General features: G+C 40.0%; 1 protein-coding gene across 1 annotated transcript in view; it reads right to left on the bottom strand.

Moving 5' to 3' along the window:
- The window catches only part of LOC139754434 (proteasome activator complex subunit 4-like), a 576,322-nt gene that overhangs the window by 72,029 nt on the left and 483,798 nt on the right, over positions 1 to 20,495 (bottom strand). Inside the window, exon 31 of the mRNA XM_071671710.1 lies at positions 12,923 to 13,609. Within this exon, the coding sequence (XP_071527811.1) occupies positions 12,923 to 13,609 (687 nt within the window). The remainder of the gene's footprint in view (positions 1 to 12,922; positions 13,610 to 20,495) is intronic.

Raw genomic sequence — 20,495 nt, 5'->3', positions numbered from 1 at the left:
ATACAAGGGTCCTTACAGAAGTCCACTTACTCAAATGGTCTGACCAAAGCACTGCATGTCTGTATACAAACTGGAGGGTTAGGCCATAAGTCTCATCCCCTAAAAAGCCATGAAAATACTAAAACCAAAGCTGAAGTTACCATCATGCAAGACAAACTATATTATACTCAGATTTGATACCTGTGAAATAACTGACAGCATAAAACCAAGAAGTAGCCTTTGAAGCAGTGAATATGAGCCTAGACCCATGTATGAAATATGGACAGAGGAGATTGTTGACTTTACTGATCATATAATTTGAAAGTTAAGTTCATATTGCTACCCTTACTGATCAAGAACAAGCTATGAAGCATAAGCAATATGATTTTTCTTTTCTATTATAAAAAAGGAAGGACTAACTCTTGGATAAATACTGGAGCTGAAAATCTAAAAACTTGCACGTGTAAATTTTGTAAAAAATGACAAACCTGCATATGAAAACTTACACTGACTACAATACTTGTGCAACTTGTAAGTTTCAACATTTAAAAACCACTGAGAATGTTTTTTCAAAGTTTTTCTAAACTCCTTTAAAGCTCTTTCAGGCACTGAAAATTTGATATTGTAAGTGTATCCTTAATTTTCTTATTTATTCAAACTGACAAAGGCTCAAGCACATTGTGTGTATGATTACTGCAACAATATTACTTCCCAGCTGATATGAAAACTTTTGTAATGGAACACACTTAGCTGGAGAGCTGTCTGGTATGTAACCTGTAGTAATGCAAACAGCGTTGGTTGGTTAAGGTGAAGGTAAATGCTGACCATCCAAGGCAATGGCAATAATTACTGGCAATATAAAGGATAAACACCTCATAACTGATAGGCTTTTAGAGACAGATAATCTGGGGTGATAATCGCTCTGTTAGGTAAAAGGACTTCCTTTATAAGTCACAGCATGTCTCTCTCTGAATTGCTCACAAAACAGCAAATGAGTTTCATGAGGTGTACTGAATCCATGTCAGGAACAGTTCAGAATCAAGGAAACTGTCCAAGACTTACTTAAGATCTAGGCAAATATATCATATATCACTATTACTGTTCTGATTATAATACTGAATCATCACTACATAAAATCACTAAGAAGGTGAGCTCTGACAAGTACTGACTAATAAATTGCAATGTGCTACAACAATATTCCTTTATGTCTTCTTAATCTACTTTAGAAAGTCTTCTGATATCACCACTACACTTACTACAGATAAAAATTTGAACATCCAAACTTCAAACATCTTCTAAACATGTATGCAAAATTTCCTCAATGTGTTTCTCACTAGATATTCTGGGTGCTTGGGTTATGCACACCCTTTAGTTCAAATCATTCAACATATATATAAAACGATATAGTAAGTCATATTTTTCATACACTTTTATGTACAATTCTCTTCAGTAAGATCTTATCTACAGCATAGAATTATAGTAAGAAAATTATAGAAGAAAATGAGTATAACAGATGGAGGTATTACATCCTCCTAATCTTCAGTGATAGCATATATTTCAAAATGTTCATAATATATTTGTTTACATAATACAATATTTTTTTATCTCTTTTTATATATTCTTCTACATAATTCTCTAGAGAAAGTTCTTACCAAATGAATGAATTAATAACCATCTATTATTCATTTTATTATTTTATTTTGCTTTGTCGCTGTCTCCCGCGTTAGCGAGGTAGCACAAGGATACAGACGAAAGAATGGCCCACCCACCCACATACACATGCATATACATACACACACACACAAATATATACATACCTATACATCTCAGCATATACATATATACACACACAGACATATACATATATACACATGCACATAATTCATACTGTCTGCCTTTATTCATTCCCATCGCCACCCCGCCACACATAAAAATAACCACCCCCTTCCCCCTAAATGTGCGTGAGGTAGTGCTAGGAAAAGACAACAAAGGCCACTTTCGTTCACACTCAGTCTCTAGCTGTCATGTAATAATGCACCAAAACCACAGCTCCCTTTCCACATCCGGGCCCCAAAGAACTTTCCATGGTTTACCCCAGACGCTTCACATGCCCTGGTTCAATCCATTAACAGCACATCAAGCCCGGTATACCACATCGTTCCAATTCACTCTATTCCTTGCACGCCTTTCACCCTCCTGAATGTTCAGGCCCCGATCACTCAAAATCTTTTTCATTCCATCTTTCCACCTCCAATTTGGTCTCCCACTTCTCCTCGTTCCCTCCACCTCTGACACATACATCCTCTTGGTCAATCTTTCCTCACTCATTCTCTCCAAGTGACCAAATCATTTCAACACACCTTCTTCTGCTCTCTCAACCACACATCTCTCTTACCCTATTATTACTTACTTGATCAAACCACCTCACACCGCATATTGTCCTCAAACATCTCACTTCCAGCACATCCACCCTCCTCTGCACAACTCTATCCATAGCCCATGCTTCGCAACCATATAACATTGTTGGAACCACTATTCCTTCAAACATACCCATTTTTGCTTTCCGAGATAATATTCTCGACTTCCACATATTCTTCAACGCTCCCAGAACTTTCGCCCCCTCCCCCACCCTATAATTCACTTCCGCTTCCATGGTTCCATCCGCTTTCAAATCCACTCCCAGATATCTAAAACACTTCACTTCCTCCAGTTTTTTTCCATTCAAACTTACCTCCCAACTGACTTGTCCCTCAACCCTACTGTACAGACCTAATAACCTTGCTCTTATTCACATTTACTCTCAGCTTTCTTCTTTCACACATTTTAGCAAACTCAGTCACCAGCTTCTGCAGTTTCTCACACGAATCAGCCACCAGCGCTGTATCATCAGCGAACAACAACTGACTCACCTCCCAAGCTCTCTCATCCACAACAGACTGCATACTTGCCCCTCTTTCCAAAAACTCTATATACATAAGAAAGTGAAAATAGCTTACGAAAAATGTGACAAAATCCATAAAAACTGTAAGCTGAAAATAGATAAAAAATGTATCATAAAAACATGTGAAGTGTCTGGGGTAAACCATGGAAAGTTCTGTGGGGCCTGGATGTGGAAAGGGAGCTGTGGTTTCGGTGCATTATTACATGACAGCTAGAGACTGAGTGTGAACGAATGGGGCCTTTGTTGTCTTTTCCTAGCGCTACCTTGCACACATGAGGGGGGAGGGGGCTGTTATTCCATGTGTGGCGAGGTGGCGATGGGAATAAATGAAGGCAGACAGCATGCATTATGCACATGTGTATATATTTATATGTCTGTGTGTGCATATATATGTGTACACTGAGATGTATAGGTATGTATATTTGCGTGTGTGGACGTGTATGTATATACATGTGTATGTGGGTGGGTTGGACCATTCTTTCGTCTGTTTCCTTGCGCTACCTTGCTAATGCGGGAGACAGCGACAAAGCAAAATAAATAAATAGATAAAAAAACAAAGTCTATGTCATCGAAATTGCCTGATTTCTGATTTCCACTTAAATGAGCATGTAGAACAATGTTTGACACAAAATAAGAAAAGAAATGTAGCTACATCAAAGAAAGAACATTATTACTCCCTTGACCTCTCATTGCAGTATCTTTCAAACACTAAAGTATATAATCAAATAATGAAATAATAAATTATTGAAAAAACAATATCTTGCTTATGAAATGACCTTATATGAGAATGAAAAAACATTTAGGAAACAAGTGACTGAGTTCTTAACTTATTCATAGAGAAACAAGATAAACTGGTGGTCGGAATGTGCTGGTGAAGATATTCCCGTCTTCAGCCATTTTCTCTCATCTTTATGAATAAGTAATTCATACAAGTAAGAATCTCTTGAAGAGAACTGTGCAGCAAAATGGTTGAAAATTATAATACACCAGATAATCTTATCAACTTGGATGCACCATAACTAACAATCAAGAGGTCATACAGCCATCAAGTACTTCACTTGTTTTCTCCAAAAATTCTCATGCTTAAGGAAAGAACCTACAAAAGAGAACTACTTACAATATGTATGTGAAAAACACAATTCACAATATCATTTCATTAAATATACACTGAATACTTTAAACCAAAGGGGGTGCAATAGCTAAGTGAGAATTTGGATGATCTGATGGATAAACTGCAAATGAGAGAGTTACCAGCTGGAGAACTGGTGGATACTGAATGAGATGTATAAATATGCTTGCACATGGGTAGGTGTAACCAGATTTCATGTGCTGGAGATTACATCAAGAGTGAAAAGTCACCTCTGGCAAGGCTATATCATTAGAAGTATAGTCTCATCAAAGAACTTCTCACTCCAAAGGAGTCTACATTTCCCTGCTACTGGATGCAGTGCAGCCTTAGGCAGCAAGAGCCTTTTGAGAGAGGTTCTGGGTGACACCAAGACTCTTACAAAAATTAGTCCCGAGGTAATCACATACAGAATATGTGCAGTTTGTTCACAAATAATTATTTCTAAATACTGTCCATACAACACTCTACAGTACAAGGTTATATCAATTAATTATTGACCATAAATGATAATAGTATATAGCCTACACACCGGAGAGCCACTATTGGTATAACAAAATCTTAAAAACAGTGGACATATACCAGAATAACATTGTGTCATCAAAATTTTCTGATTTGTGGTCAAGTGAGCTAGTACAGTAACATCAGATTTTTTTTTTTTTTTTTTTTTTTATACTTTGTCGCTGTCTCCTGCGTTTGCGAGGTAGCGCAAGGAAACAGACGAAAGAAATGGCCCAACCCCCCCCCATACACATGTACATACACACGTCCACACACGCAAATATACATACCTACACAGCTTTCCATGGTTTACCCCAGACGCTTCACATGCCTTGATTCAATCCACTGACAGCACGTCAACCCCTGTATACCACATCGCTCCAATTCACTCTATTCCTTGCCCTCCTTTCACCCTCCTGCATGTTCAGGCCCCGATCACTCAAAATCTTTTTCACTCCATCTTTCCACCTCCAATTTGGTCTCCCTCTTCTCCTCGTTCCCTCCACCTCCGACACATATATCCTCTTGGTCAATCTTTCCTCACTCATTCTCTCCATGTGCCCAAACCATTTCAAAACACCCTCTTCTGCTCTCTCAACCACGCTCTTTTTATTTCCACACATCTCTCTTACCCTTACGTTACTTACTCGATCAAACCACCTCACACCGCACATTTTCCTCAAACATCTCATTTCCAGCACATCCATCCTCCTGCGCACATCTCTATCCATAGCCCATGCCTCGCAACCATACAACATTGTTGGAACCACTATTCCTTCAAACATACCCATTTTTGCTTTCCGAGATAATGTTCTCGACTTCCACACATTTTTCAAGGCTCCCAAAATTTTCGCCCCCTCCCCCACCCTATGATCCACTTCCGCTTCCATGGTTCCATCCGCTGACAGATCCACTCCCAGATATCTAAAACACTTCACTTCCTCCAGTTTTTCTCCATTCAAACTCACCTCCCAATTGACTTGACCCTCACCCCTACTGTACCTAATAACCTTGCTCTTATTCACATTTACTCTTAACTTTCTTCTTCCACACACTTTACCAAACTCAGTCACCAGCTTCTGCAGTTTCTCACATGAATCAGCCACCAGCGCTGTATCATCAGCGAACAACAACTGACTCACTTCCCAAGCTCTCTCATCCCCAACAGACTTCATACTTGCCCCTCTTTCCAGGACTCTTGCATTTACCTCCCTAACAACCCCATCCATAAACAAATTAAACAACCATGGAGACATCACACACCCCTGCCGCAAACCTACATTCACTGAGAACCAATCACTTTCCTCTCTTCCTACACGTACACATGCCTTACATCCTCGATAAAAACTTTTCACTGCTTCTAACAACTTGCCTCCCACACCATATATTCTTAATACCTTCCACAGAGCATCTCTATCAACTCTATCATATGCCTTCTCCAGATCCATAAATGCCACATACAAATCCATTTGCTTTTCTAAGTATTTCTCACATACATTCTTCAAAGCAAACACCTGATCCACACATCCTCTACCACTTCTGAAACCGCACTGCTCTTCCCCAATCTGATGCTCTGTACATGCCTTCACCCTCTCAATCAATACCCTCCCATATAATTTACCAGGAATACTCAACAAACTTATACCTCTGTAATTTGAGCACTCACTCTTATCCCCTTTGCCTTTGTACAATGGCACTATGCACGCATTCCGCCAATCCTCAGGCACCTCACCATGAGTCATACATACATTAAATAACCTTACCAACCAGTCAACAATACAGTCACCCCCTTTTTTAATAAATTCCACTGCAATACCACCCAAACCTGCTGCCTTGCCGGCTTTCATCTTCCGCAAAGCTTTTACTACCTCTTCTCTGTTTACCAAATCATTTTCCCTAACCCTCTCACTTTGCACACCACCTCGACCCAAACACCCTATATCTGCCACTCTGTCATCAGACACATTCAACAAACCTTCAAAATACTCATTCCATCTCCTTCTCCCATCACCACTACTTGTTATCACCTCCCCATTTACGCCCTTCACTGAAGTTCCCATTTGCTCCCTTGTCTTACGCACCCTATTTACCTCCTTCCAGAACATCTTTTTATTCTCCCTAAAATTTACTGATAGTCTCTCACCCCAACTCTCATTTGCCCTTTTTTTCACCTCTTGCACCTTTCTCTTGACCTCCTGTCTCTTTCTTTTATACTTCTCCCACTCAATTGCATTTTTTCCCTGCAAAAATCGTCCAAATGCCTCTCTCTTCTCTTTCACTAATACTCTTACTTCTTCATCCCACCACTCACTACCCTTTCTAAACAGCCCACCTCCCACTCTTCTCATGCCACAAGCATCTTTTGCGCAATCCATCACTGATTCCCTAAATACATCCCATTCCTCCCCCACTCCCCTTACTTCCATTGTTCTCACCTTTTTCCATTCTGTACACAGTCTCTCCTGGTACTTCCCCACACAATAAAAATATAGCCAATCAAAGAAAAATCTATTACTTCGCCCTAGTGCCACCACCAAAGTACATCTTGAATAAGGAAATAGCAACAAACTGAATAAACAATTTCTTTTTTATGAAATGAGAGAGAAACATTTGAGAATAATATAACAACTAAGAAATAGATAATATAGTCCTGAACTTTCCCAGGAGAATTTAGAGAAACTTGTGGTGGGAGCATTTTGATAAAATATAACAATACACTCATCTCCTTTAGCTGAAAAATATGTGGAAAGAGAGAACACTATCTTGGAGAGTGAAAATGGGTATGTTTGAAGGAATAGTAGTCCCAACAATATTTTGTGGATGTAAAGTATGGGCTACGGATAAGATTGTGCGGAGGAGGGTAGATGTGTTAGAAATTAAATGTTTGATGACAAAATGTTGTGCGAGGTAGTGTGAGCACGTAAGTAATGAAAGAGTAAGAGCAATGTGTAGAAATAAAAACGAGTGTGGTTTAGAGAGCAAAAGAGGGTGTGCTGAAATGGTTTGGAAATATAGAGGGTATGAGTGAGGAAAGGTTGACAAAGTGGATATATGTGTCTGAAGTGGAAGGAATAAAGAGAATAGGCAAACCAAATTGGAGATGGAAGCATGGAGTGAAAATCCTTTCGAGTAATTGAGGCCTATACATTCAGGAGGAAGAAATGCATGCATGGGAAAGAGTGAATTGGAATGATGTGATATAATGGGGTCAATGTGCTGTCAATGGCTTGAACCAGGGCAGAGGCATTTGGAGCAAATCATGGAAAGGTCTGTGAGGCCTGGTTGTGGACCGGGAGCTATTGTTCTAGTGCATTACACATAAGAGCTAGAGAAAGGATGTAAGCAGATGAGGCCTTTTTCACCAGTTCCTGGCGCATCACTAATGTGGGAAATAGCAATCAAGAATGAAAGAAATTTTAATATGTACATGATTATTTCATTCATAAGGAAAAACATTCTGAAGAGAACTGTAAAGAAAATATATGAAAAAAAATTTAATGGACCGTTTCATTTTAAAACTTCCATGTTTTGAAACAATCATTAACAATTAGAAGGATCTAAGACCTCAATCCATTTCGCCTATTTTCTTTTATTATTTTCTGAAAGTGCAGATAATTATCAATTCATACATTAGCTAAGTACCTACTGAAGAGAACTGTGTAAAACTGATACATGAAAAACAGAATTTACTGTTTTTATCACTGACCATATGTTGAATGTTCTGAACTGAAAAGGTGAGGGAACTAGGTAAGAATTCCACCTTCTCTGGTCAATAAAAACTCCAAAATAGCTAAATCAGCTAAAACATACCAGAAATACACAATGTATCCTGTCAAAATTGCCTAATTTGCCTTTAGATGAGCTGGTAAAACAATGTTTAAGAAAAGTTCTGCAGCCAAAGAAAAGCAATTATTTTGCCCTAGCACTCTCACTAGATCGGTTTTACTTGCATGTATTTGTGTGCAAACAGTCAAAGCTTACATATCCAAGTCTGAATTTCCAAAATTCAAACACTGCTTGGTCAGAAGCCATTAAAATTTTTTTGTTAAGTTTTCTTGTGACTTCATACAATAATCTTAAACTCATTGGCCCTCCAGTTTTTAGTATCTTTTTATGTATCCATTCAACTGAGTCTATCCAAGCCATGAAAATTAGACAAATATATTCTATATATCACAAAAACTCTACACTATAAGTCTATCTATCTATACCTCTTATGTGATTTCCCTCCAGGAACACTTGTCAAAGGAGGGGCTACATCAAGAATGTCCACATATCCCTGTCCTTACAGCCCTCCCTTGCATTCACCATTCCATACATTCTTCTACCATTTCTTTCCCTCCATTGCTCTTCCACTCTACTTCCCCATGTCACAGTTAGTCTTCCTCACACCATTCCCTTTCATCATAATATAAACTGTTCTTGTAACTCCCCATCTTGCATTATTTCCACATGTCCAAACCACCTCATGACATTTCACTTACTCCACAAACCTACCACTCCACTTCATTTCTTCCTTCATTCCCTCTAGTCATAACACAATCTCCTCTCAAATAGCTCATTTCCAGAGCCTGGATTCTTGACCTCTGTGACTCATCCCATGTCCATGTTTTGGCTGCAAAGGTCAAAGTCGGGAGGACTATGCTATCCCTTATTCCCTTATTCACTTCCATGCTTACACCTCTACCCTTTATCAATCTATTAAGGGACTCAATGAATCTTCTACCCTATACTGCTCTCTCCCTCAGCTCTCCTTCCACATCACCAAACTTATCCAACATAGCTCCTAAATACCTAAATTCAGTCACCTCTTCCCATCTTTCTTCTCCCATATCTATAACAGTATACTTCCTTTTTTCATTCTATAGGCCTTCGGAAAATCTATACTTTTATTCTTTTTCTTTCAGAAACCATCACTTTACTTTTACTCACATGTACCTTCAATTGCCTTTCCTTACACTTGTTCATACAACCTTCTGCAACTTCTCTTCACTCTCAGTAAACAACAATGTTATCTATAAACAAGTTTGTCAACAGCCACCATACCTCACCACGACACTCCACCTTTGCACCCCCATTCCCTAGTTTTGCTTCATCTCTCTTAATACTTTAACCATATACATGTTAAAAAGCCATGGTGGCATCACACAGTGCTGTCTCATACCCATATGCATACCAAAACTTTCGTTCAACCCTTCATCTTACAACTGCATTTGCTCCTCAACAGAAGGCTTTCACAATATCCAACAGTTGTTCCTCTACACCATATACTCTTAACATATCCCGTAAAGCATTCTGTTTGGCTCTTGTCATGAGCCTTCCCTAGATCCATAAGAGCTACATACAGCTAGTTGCCTCTCACTAGGTATTTCTCCACAGTCATTTTCACTACAAAAGTCTAAGCCACACGTCCCCTGCCTTCCTAAAACCCCCATGTTCCTCTATTATTCTGTATTCAGTCACTTCCATCACTCTATCAATTAACACTCTTCCATATACTTTTCTTAGTATACTTAAAAGACATATCCCCCCATCATCCTTTGTATCTTTTCTTTTGAAAATAGGAACAATAATGGCTTTCACCCAATCCTCAGGCACAACCTTCTGCTTCCATGCTAAATTACGTATCAAATGCATCCACTCTATCAACCTTTTTCCTCCATATTTCAACATTTCAGCCAAAATCCCATCCACTCCAGGTGTCTTTCCCACCTTCAACCTAATTATACCCCTTTTTACCTCCCTTCTTGCTAAAGGCCCTTGCACTTGTATCCTTTTCTTCCATCGTCCATATCCATGAATGTTACAACTACTGACTTATCTTCTCCCTCAATCATCAGTTCTTCAAAATACTCCTTCCATCCCCCTTTCAGTTTCTCCATTTCATTTAGAAACTCTCCTTCCATATTTTTCACAGTAACACTGCCATTCTTACATCCACATCTTTCCACTTTTCACCTCCTTCCAATTTAGTTTGTTATTTTCCCAAAACTTTTCACACAACTTTCTTCCAAAATCCTCATCTACTCTTTCTCTGCTTTTTCTATCAGTTTCTTAACTCTCTGCTAACACATTTTATATTCTTCCCTCCTCCTATGCTGAACTTCCATTGGTGAATTCCATCCAAGCAATCTACCATGTCTTTTTCTTCTCTTCCACAGCAATTCTAATCTATTCTTTTTTTTTTTTTTTTTTTTTTTTTTTTTTTTTTTTTTTATACTTTGTCGCTGTCTCCCGCGTTTGCGAGGTAGCGCAAGGAAACAGACGAAAGAAATGGCCCAACCCCCCCCCCCCCATACACATGTACATACACACGTCCACACACGCAAATATACATACCTACACAGCTTTCCATGGTTTACCCCAGACGCTTCACATGCCTTGATTCAATCCACTGACAGCACGTCAACCCCTGTATACCACATGACTCCAATTCACTCTATTCCTTGCCCTCCTTTCACCCTCCTGCATGTTCAGGCCCCGATCACACAAAATCTTTTTCACTCCATCTTTCCACCTCCAATTTGGTCTCCCTCTTCTCCTCGTTCCCTCCACCTCCGACACATATATCCTCTTGGTCAATCTCTCCTCACTCATTCTCTCCATGTGCCCAAACCATTTCAAAACACCCTCTTCTGCTCTCTCAACCACGCTCTTTTTATTTCCACACATCTCTCTTACCCTTACGTTACTTACTCGATCAAACCACCTCACACCACACATTGTCCTCAAACATCTCATTTCCAGCACATCCATCCTCCTGCGCACATCTCTATCCATAGCCCACGCCTCGCAACCATACAACATTGTTGGAACCACTATTCCCTCAAACATACCCATTTTCGCTTTCCGAGATAATGTTCTCGACTTCCACACATTTTTCAAGGCTCCCAAAATTTTCGCCCCCTCCCCCACCCTATGATCCACTTCCGCTTCCATGGTTCCATCCGCTGACAGATCCACTCCCAGATATCTAAAACACTTCACTTCCTCCAGTTTTTCTCCATTCAAACTCACCTCCCAATTGACTTGACCCTCACCCCTACTGTACCTAATAACCTTGCTCTTATTCACATTTACTCTCAACTTTCTTCTTCCACACACTTTACCAAACTCAGTCACCAGCTTCTGCAGTTTCTCACATGAATCAGCCACCAGCGCTGTATCATCAGCGAACAACAACTGACTCACTTCCCAAGCTCTCTCATCCCCAACAGACTTCATACTTGCCCCTCTTTCCAGGACTCTTGCATTTACCTCCCTTACAACCCCATCCATAAACAAATTAAACAACCATGGAGACATGTACAGAGCATCAGATTGGGGAAGAGCAGTGCGGTTTCAGAAGTGGTAGAGGATGTGTGGATCAGGTGTTTGCTTTGAAGAATGTATGTGAGAAATACTTAGAAAAGCAAATGGATTTGTATGTAGCATTTATGGATCTGGAGAAGGCATATGATAGAGTTGATAGAGATGCTCTGTGGAAGGTATTAAGAATATATGGTGTGGGAGGCAAGTTGTTAGAAGCAGTGAAAAGTTTTTATCGAGGATGTAAGGCATGTGTACGTGTAGGAAGAGAGGAAAGTGATTGGTTCTCAGTGAATGTAGGTTTGCGGCAGGGGTGTGTGATGTCTAATCTATTCTATCCATCATATATTTCCCCTTTTATCCTTATATATCATGACCTTGTATCCAACTACTAACTCTACAAACTTTAACAGTCTTTCTCTGAACATCTTTAGAACCTCATTCATACATCGCTGCAACCCTACATTTACTATACTTCCATCTAAACTTTTGGTCACCCTTTTTTTCATACTACTTGCACTCTTTCTGATTCATCTTCCCACCTGCCAGCACTTTTATCTCAACATTCTTCCTTACACTATACCTCCATTTCTCATTGATCCTCACCCCACAAGAACTGCAAAATAGCCAGTCTCCAAAGAATACCCTAATGACCAGCTTAACCTTTCATCCACTGCCACAATCAAATCTTTTTGTTCTCATCTTCAATCATTTCCTATCCATGTATACCTAGGGGTCATCTTGTGCTGATATAGGTGTTTGCAAGGAATAAATCCCTCTCAGCACAGACATCCAAAAGATAATCTCCATTCTCACTTACTTCAGGCACTCCTCATTTGCTAACTACCTCACAAATTTCATCTTATCCCACTGCATTATCACCCACTACAACCACCTTTCTTTCCCTCTCAAAACCATCAACACATTCAGTCAAACTGCTCCAGAAATGCTTCATATAAGCTTCATAGCAAAAGTATCATTCCAAGTAAAATAAAATATCTAAAAGAATGTTAAAGGATTTTTTAGTGTAAGCCTAATAGGAAAATATAAAAACAAGCTCAACTGACCTGTAAATTTCTGGTGTAACACCATTGTAGCAACGTCCCATCTGACCAACAAGCCATCGACACACTGTGTTCATAAGGCGTTCTGTTGTTTTCCGTTCTCCATCAACCTCAAAGAAACCATTTACTGGATTCTTCAGGTGATCATGAATATTATCTTTTACATCAATAACAGAATCTGAGGGGATTAAATTAACAGGTTCACAAATAACATCACTGGATATATCACAGTTTCCTCTTAGCTTCATTTTTGCAGTGACCCTGAGATTGCCTTTATTGCCTTGTCCAGCGAGAAGATTTGATGGCTCCAAGCCAGCAAGATGGTTCACAAGTGGACCCATTAGGGGTAATTGGGAAGCTCCACCTTTGTGCACACAACTAAGCACCTTAGATATATTGTCATTGCCACTAAGAGGGGAACTTGCTAAACCCATCATAGGGGGAACAATTCTTTCACTAAATACTGTTCCATTTGGTTGTGGAAGGGAAAGTACATCTTGTGAGAGTGGGATTGCTGGCCCACATTTAACATTTTCTGAGTCACAGTCATATGTCATGACTGATCCGGATTCCTGAATCAGAGTTGCTAGTTGAGGAAGAATGTAATCTATGAAGTCTGAGCAGCTAGGATATCGTGAAGTCACACCTCCTGGCAGCACCAGATCATACATGAAGATACCCGTCAGTACACTGAAAGATTTAAAAAAACACAATAGATTTCATTAACTTAGTAAATATGATAAATAAAATTCATTCAAAAATCTATTAATTCACCTTAAAGTGTTGCCTTACCACTGGGATTCATGATCATGCAAAATGTTTTTTTTTTTTTTCATTTTCATGTATTCTTAACTACACAATTACCTTTCAAAAAACTATGTACAGTCAGCAAAAAAGTATCACTTACCTTAAATTTATTGGAATTTAGAATGAGTAATGTTACTCCATTGTTTCAATGAGGTTTACACTTTTTTTTTTAGACACAACAAAATCCTTCTCTCATCCCATATTTTCTGATTCAATAACTTTCTCCATTAAGTGGTCCCTTCTGTCTTTATGGGACTTCTGCATCACTCACAAAGCCAATCATGTTCACCAGGCAAGACCACAGATCATATGTTGCAGTGATATGCGTGTCTCTATGGGGAGGGTGTGAGGCACCTAAGCTGTAAGTGTGAAATGTAATCAAAATGGTTGTTGTGTCATGAGCATGAAGGGTCCTACAGTGTGTTAACATGGTGTTTGTAGAAATGAAGGGATGGGCAATTTCCAGAGGATCCTAGGGGATTTTTTTTCTTATCCAAATCTGGTGCCTGTTAGCGTTCTGAGGATATTGTGTGTTGCTTTTGTATAATTCACTACTTTGTTGACTCTTATTTTAAAAAGTATTTGTCATGCATTCAAAATAGGCACATAACACTAAGTACCCATTCACCAAATATTATGTGGTTGTGAAAGAAAACATTGAGTGAAAGGGTTAACTGGTATGATGACAAAAATTTGAGTTTTGCTTAAGGAAATATCTGAATTGGCAGAAAAAATGCATACTCTTAGTCGAGACCATATGTTTTTCAAAGCAATGCATGGTAATTTTCCTACAATTACAAGACTCTGAAGTATGAAAAACCATAAATGTTCAAAAGTTACGAATCTAGAAGCAAAGCAGGGATGCGTGATGTCTCCATGATTGTTTAATTTGTTTATGGATGGGGTTGTTAGGGAGGTGAATACAGGAGTTTTGGAAAGAGGGGCAAGTATGCAGTCTGTTGTGGATGAGAGAGCTTGGGAAGTGGGTCAGTTGTTTTTCGCTGATGATACAGTGCTGGTGGCTGATTCGGGTGAGAAACTGCAGAAGCTGGTGACTTGAGTTTGGTAAAGTGTGTGAAAGAAGAAAGCTCAGAATAAATGTGAATAAGAGCACGGTTATTAGGTTCAGTAGGGTTGTGGGACAACTGCTCTTCCCCAATCTGATGCTCAGTAGATGCCTTTACCCTCTCAAACAATACCCTCCAATATAATTTCCCAGGACAGGGATAGGGGAGAAAGAATACTTCCCAAGTATTCCTCAAAGTCGTAGAAGGTGAATAAAGGGGATGGGAGCGGGGGGCTAGAAACCCTCCCCTCTTTGTATTTTAACTTTCTAAAAGGGGAAACAGAAGAAGGAGTCACGCAGGGAGTGCTCATCCTCCTCGAAGGCTCAGATTGGGGTGTCTAAATGTGTGTGGATGCAACCAAGATGAGGAAAAAGGAGAGATAGGTAGTATGTTTGAGGAAAGGAACCTGGATCTTTTGGCTCTGAGTGAAACGAAGCTCAAGGGTAAAGGGGAAGAGTGGTTTGGGAATGTCTTGGGAGTAAAGTCAGGGGTTAGTGAGAGGACAAGAGCAAGGGAAGGAGTAGCACTATTCCTGAAATAGGAGTGGTGGGAGTATGTGATAGAGTGTAGGAAAGTAAACTCTAGATTGATATGGGTAAAACTGAAAGGGATGGAGAGAGATGGGTGATTATTGGTGCATACGCACCTGGGCATGAAAAGAAAGATCAGGAGAGGCAAGTGTTTTGGGAGCAGCTGAATGAGTGTGTTAGTGGTTTTGATGCACGAGACCAAGTTATACTGATGGGTGATTTGAATGCAAAGGGGAGTAATGTGGCAGTTGAGGGAATAACTGGTATATATGGGGTGTTCAGTGTTGTAAATGGAAATGGTGAAGAGCTTGTAGATTTATGTGCTGAAAAAGGACTGGTGATTGGGAATACCAGGTTGAAAAAGAGAGATATACATAAGTATACGTATGTAAGTAGGAGAGATGGCCAGAGAGCGTTATTGGATTACGTGTTAATTGACAGGCATGCAAAAGAGAGACTTTTGGATGTTCATGTGATGAGAGGTGCAACTGGAGGGATGTCTGATCATTATCTTGTGGAGGCGAAGGCGAAGATTTGTAGAGGTTTTCAGAAAAGAAGAGAGAATGTTGGGGTGAAGAGAGTGGTGAGAGTAAGTGAGCTTGGGAAGGAGACTTGTGTGAGGAAGTACCAGGAGAGACTGAGTATAGAATGGAAAAAGGTGAAAACAAAGGAGGTAAGGGGAGTGGGGGAGGAATGGGATGCATTTAGGGAAGCAGTGATGGTTTGCACAAAAGATGCTTGTGGCATGAGAAGTGTGGGAGGTGGGCAGATTAGAAAGGGTAGTGAGTGGTGGGATGAAGAAGTAAGATTAATAGTGAAAGAAAAGAGAGAGGTATTTGGACAATTTTTGCAGGGAAATAATGCAAATGACAGGGAGATGTACAAAAGAAAAGGCAGGAGATCAAGAGAAAGGTGCAAGAGGTGAAGAAGAGGGCAAATGAGAGTTGGGGTGAGAGAGTATCATTAAATTTTAGGGAGAATAAAAAGATGTTTTGGAAGGAGGTAAATAAAGTGCATAAGACAAGGGAGCAAATGGGAACTTCAGTGAAGGGGGCTAATGGGGAGGTGATAAGAAGTAGTAGTGATGTGAGAAGGAGGTGGAGTGAGTATTTTGAAGGTTTGTTGAATGTGTTTGATGATAGAGTGGCAGAAATAGGGTGTTTTGGTCGAGGTGGTGTGCAACGTGAAAGGGCTAGGGAAAATGATTTAGTAAACAGAGAAGAGGTAGTAAAAGCTTTGTGGAAGATGAAAGCCGGCAAGGCAGCGGGTTTGGATGGTATTGCAGTGGAATTTATAAAAAAAAGGGATTGACTGTATTGTTGACTGGTTGGTAAGGTTATTCAATGTATGTATGATTCATGGTGAGGTGCCTGAGGATTGGCGGAATGCTTGCACAGTGCCATTGTACAAAGGCAAAGGGGACAAAGGTGAGTGCTCAAATTACAGAGGTATAAGTTTGTTGAGTATTCCTGGGAAATTATATGGGAGGGTATTGATTGAAAGGGTGAAGGCATGTACAGAGCATCAGATTGGGGAAGAGCAGTATGGTTTCAGAAGTGGTAGAGGATGTGTGGATCAGGTGTTTGCTTTGAGGAATGTATGCGAGAAAGACTTAGAAAAGCAAATGGATTTGTATGTAGCATTTATGGATCTGGAGAAGGTATATGATAGAGTTGATAGAGATGCTCTGTGGGAGGTATTAAGAATATATGGTGTGGGAGGCAATTTGTTAGAAGCAGTGAAAAGTTTTTATCGAGGATGTAAGGCATGTGTATGTGTAGGAAGAGAGGAAAGTGATTGGTTCTCAGTGAATGTAGGTTTGTGGCAGGGGTGTGTGATGTCTCCATGGGTGTTTAATTTGTTTAAGGATGGGGTTGTTAGGGAGGTGAATGCAAGAGTTTTAGAAAGAGGGGCAAGTATGCAGTCTGTTGTGGATGAGAGAGCTTGGGAAGTGAGTCAGTTGTTGTTCGCTGATGATACAGTGCTGGTGGATGATTCGTGTGAGAAGCTTCAGAAGCTGGTGACTGAATATGGTAAAGTGTGTGAAAGAAGAATGTTGAGAGCAAATGTGAATAACAGCAAGGTTATTAGGTACAGTAGGGTTGAAGGACAAGTCAATTGGGAGGTAAGTTTGAATGGAGAAAAAACTGGAGGAAGTGAAGTGTTTTAGATATCTGGGAGTGGATTTGGCAGCAGATGGAACCATGGAAGCAGAAGTGAATCATAGGGTGGGGGAGGGGGCGAAAGTTTTGGGAGCGTTAAAGAATGTGTGGAAGTCGAGAACATTATCTCAAAGCAAAATGGGTATGTTTGAAGGAATAGTGGTTCCAACAATTTTATATGGTTGCGAGGCATGGGCAATGAATAGAGTTGTGCGCAGGAGGGTGGATGTGCTGGAAATGAGATGTTAGAGGACAATATGTGGTGCGATATGGTTTGATTGAGTAAGTAATAATAGGGTAAGAGAGATATGTGGTAATAAAAAGAATGTGGTTGAGAGAGCAGAAGAGGGTGTTTTGAAATGGTTTGGTCACATGGAGAGAATGAGTGAGGAAAGATTGACCAAGAGGATATATGTGTCAGAGGTGGAGGGAACGAGGAGAAGTGGGAGACCAAATTGGAGGTGGAAAGATGGAGTGAAAAAGATTTTGAGTGATCGGGGCCTGAACATGCAAGAGGGTGAAAGGCAGGCAAGGAATAGAGTGAATTGGAATGATGTGGTGTACCGGGGTTGACGTGCTGTCAGTGGATTGAATCAGGGCATGTGAAGCGTCTGGGGTAAACCATGGAAAGCTGTGCAGGTATGTATATTTGCATGTGTGGATGTATGTATATACATGTGTATGGGGGTGGGTTGGGCCATTTCTTTCGTCTGTTTCCTTGCGGTACCTCGCAAACACGGGAGACAGCGACAAAGCAAAAAAAAAATAATAATATATATATATAACATACAAACCTCCAACAGCCAGGATCGAATCTGGGACCCCTGTGCAAGAGGAAGGAATGCTAACTGCTAGGCTATGGGCCTGGCTAATAGGAATCAACTATCTGAATACTAAGTACTCAAATACCCTTTGCCTCACAATGGTGAGCAACGGGGTCTATACTGGTTGTTTCCCAACAGGCGCACACATCTAGCTGATAGCATTTTACCAAACCTAACTGTACAACATGGAGGTATATGAATACGAATAAAGTGCATAGAAACTCGCACCTTCATAGAACATTCAAACCTCCAACAGCCAGGATTGAACCCAGGACCCCTGTGCAAGAGGCAGAAATGCCAACCGCTAGGTTATGGGCCTGGCTAATAGGAATCAACTATCTGAATACTAAGTACTCGAATACCCTTTGCCTCACAATGGTGAGCAACGGGGTCTATACCGGTTGTTTCCCAACAGGCGCACATAGAAAGCTGATAGCATGTTACCGAACCTAACTGTACAACACAGAGGTATATGAATACGAAGTGCATAGAAACATGCACCTTCATAGAACATACAAATCTCCAACAGCCAGGATCGAATCCGGGACCCCTGTGCAAGAGGCAGGAATGCTAACCGCTAGGCTATGGGCCTGGCTAATAGGAAACAACTATTCGAATACTAAGTACTCGAATATCCTTCATCTGACAATGGTGAGCAATGGGGTCCATACCGGTTATTTGCCAACATGCGCACATAGCCAGCTGATAGCATTTTACCGAACCTAACTGTACAACACGGAGGTATATGAATACGAATAAAGTGCATAGAAACGCGCACCTAAATCTTCATGTACTAATGCTTTGCTTACTTTAACAGTTTCTTAACATTCTGCTTTCAAATCTTATATTCTTCCCTCCTTTGGAGAACTTCCATAGATACATTCCTTTCAAGCAATATGCCTTTTGCCTATTTCTTCTCTTCCACAGCATTTCTAATCTCATCTGTCCATTCAACTTCCTCAACCCAACATTCATAACCCTTTCTCAAACATACATATCCCATCTTCTATGTCACACACTTCACCTACACATATACAGAAGGAGTTACATTTCTGAAAGACCTTGTAGCTGGCAAAACTGTGGTTGGCATGGTACAAGGTCCATGTGAAAAGGGGGGTTTGAAGTGTCTCTAGAGAGATATCCTTTATATCATATAACGAACACTTCAAGGTAAAAAGCATGCATATCATCTTTCAAAATGAACAGCATCCTTATGCTATTAAAGCAAAGGAAATGATGGGCAAAATCTTAAAGTAATAATGCTATGGTTGTATATCAGCCTTACTGCCACATCTCCATAATCCCACAAAACAGCCAGCCAGCTATGCTGCACAAAGGATATCTCAATGCTTACCTTTGCAAAATCACCTAGTCATGACACCCCTCCAGCCTCTCCCAAGCAATGGTGGCCTACTGTCCTGGGCTACAAACAGCCTGCAGCAACATGGCAATTGCCCAACACAGGTAAAAATTCTGGTAGTGACAAAAAAACCATGGATACTCAATTCTTGATGCTCTGGTTGATGAAACGGTATGCATCATTCTAGGCATGTACAATTAAAACTGTGGTTGAAAAAAAAACATGGCAGGGAAAGGACCCCTGCATGCAATGCTTCTCTAAATACCTCCCAGTCCCCTTCCTCTTCCCCTGCTTTATTCACTCAACCTATGCCACTCATCAATCTCTTGTGGTACCTCTACACAAAGACCCCTTTTTCAAGCACACTCACTTTCACTACGTCTTTCACACACATCATTTCCTCTTTTTTTAAAACCACTACAAACTTTCACACTTGCTTCTAATGAATCTAGCACATTAAATTTAGGATGATGTTTCTTGTTACAAGAATTGCTGTAAGGCAAAGCATATAAACTCTTTAGTTGTAAATTAATCAATTCTTCATCACAACACCAAAAATGGCACACTGTACTTGTTATGAAATAGTATATGTGGTTTATGAAAACTGCAAGAAATTTCATGAGTGAAAAAAAGAACACTATGTCACTACAAGTGAATTAATGGAGAAATATTATGAATGTGTGCTTACTCATATTTCCTCGACAATTTGTTCATGGGAGTAAGCAATGCATACGTATCATAACTCAGCGATTCTGCTTACCTTTGTATGTATCTGGACATGGTTTCAAAATCATTGATCATATATAATAAATATAATTCTTGAGGT

Source organism: Panulirus ornatus, chromosome 17 (genome assembly GCF_036320965.1).
Source record: "Panulirus ornatus isolate Po-2019 chromosome 17, ASM3632096v1, whole genome shotgun sequence".
Lineage (NCBI taxonomy): Eukaryota > Metazoa > Arthropoda > Malacostraca > Decapoda > Palinuridae > Panulirus > Panulirus ornatus.
Note: the sequence above shows the minus strand (reverse complement) of the source record. Positions and strands in the feature narration are given on the sequence as shown.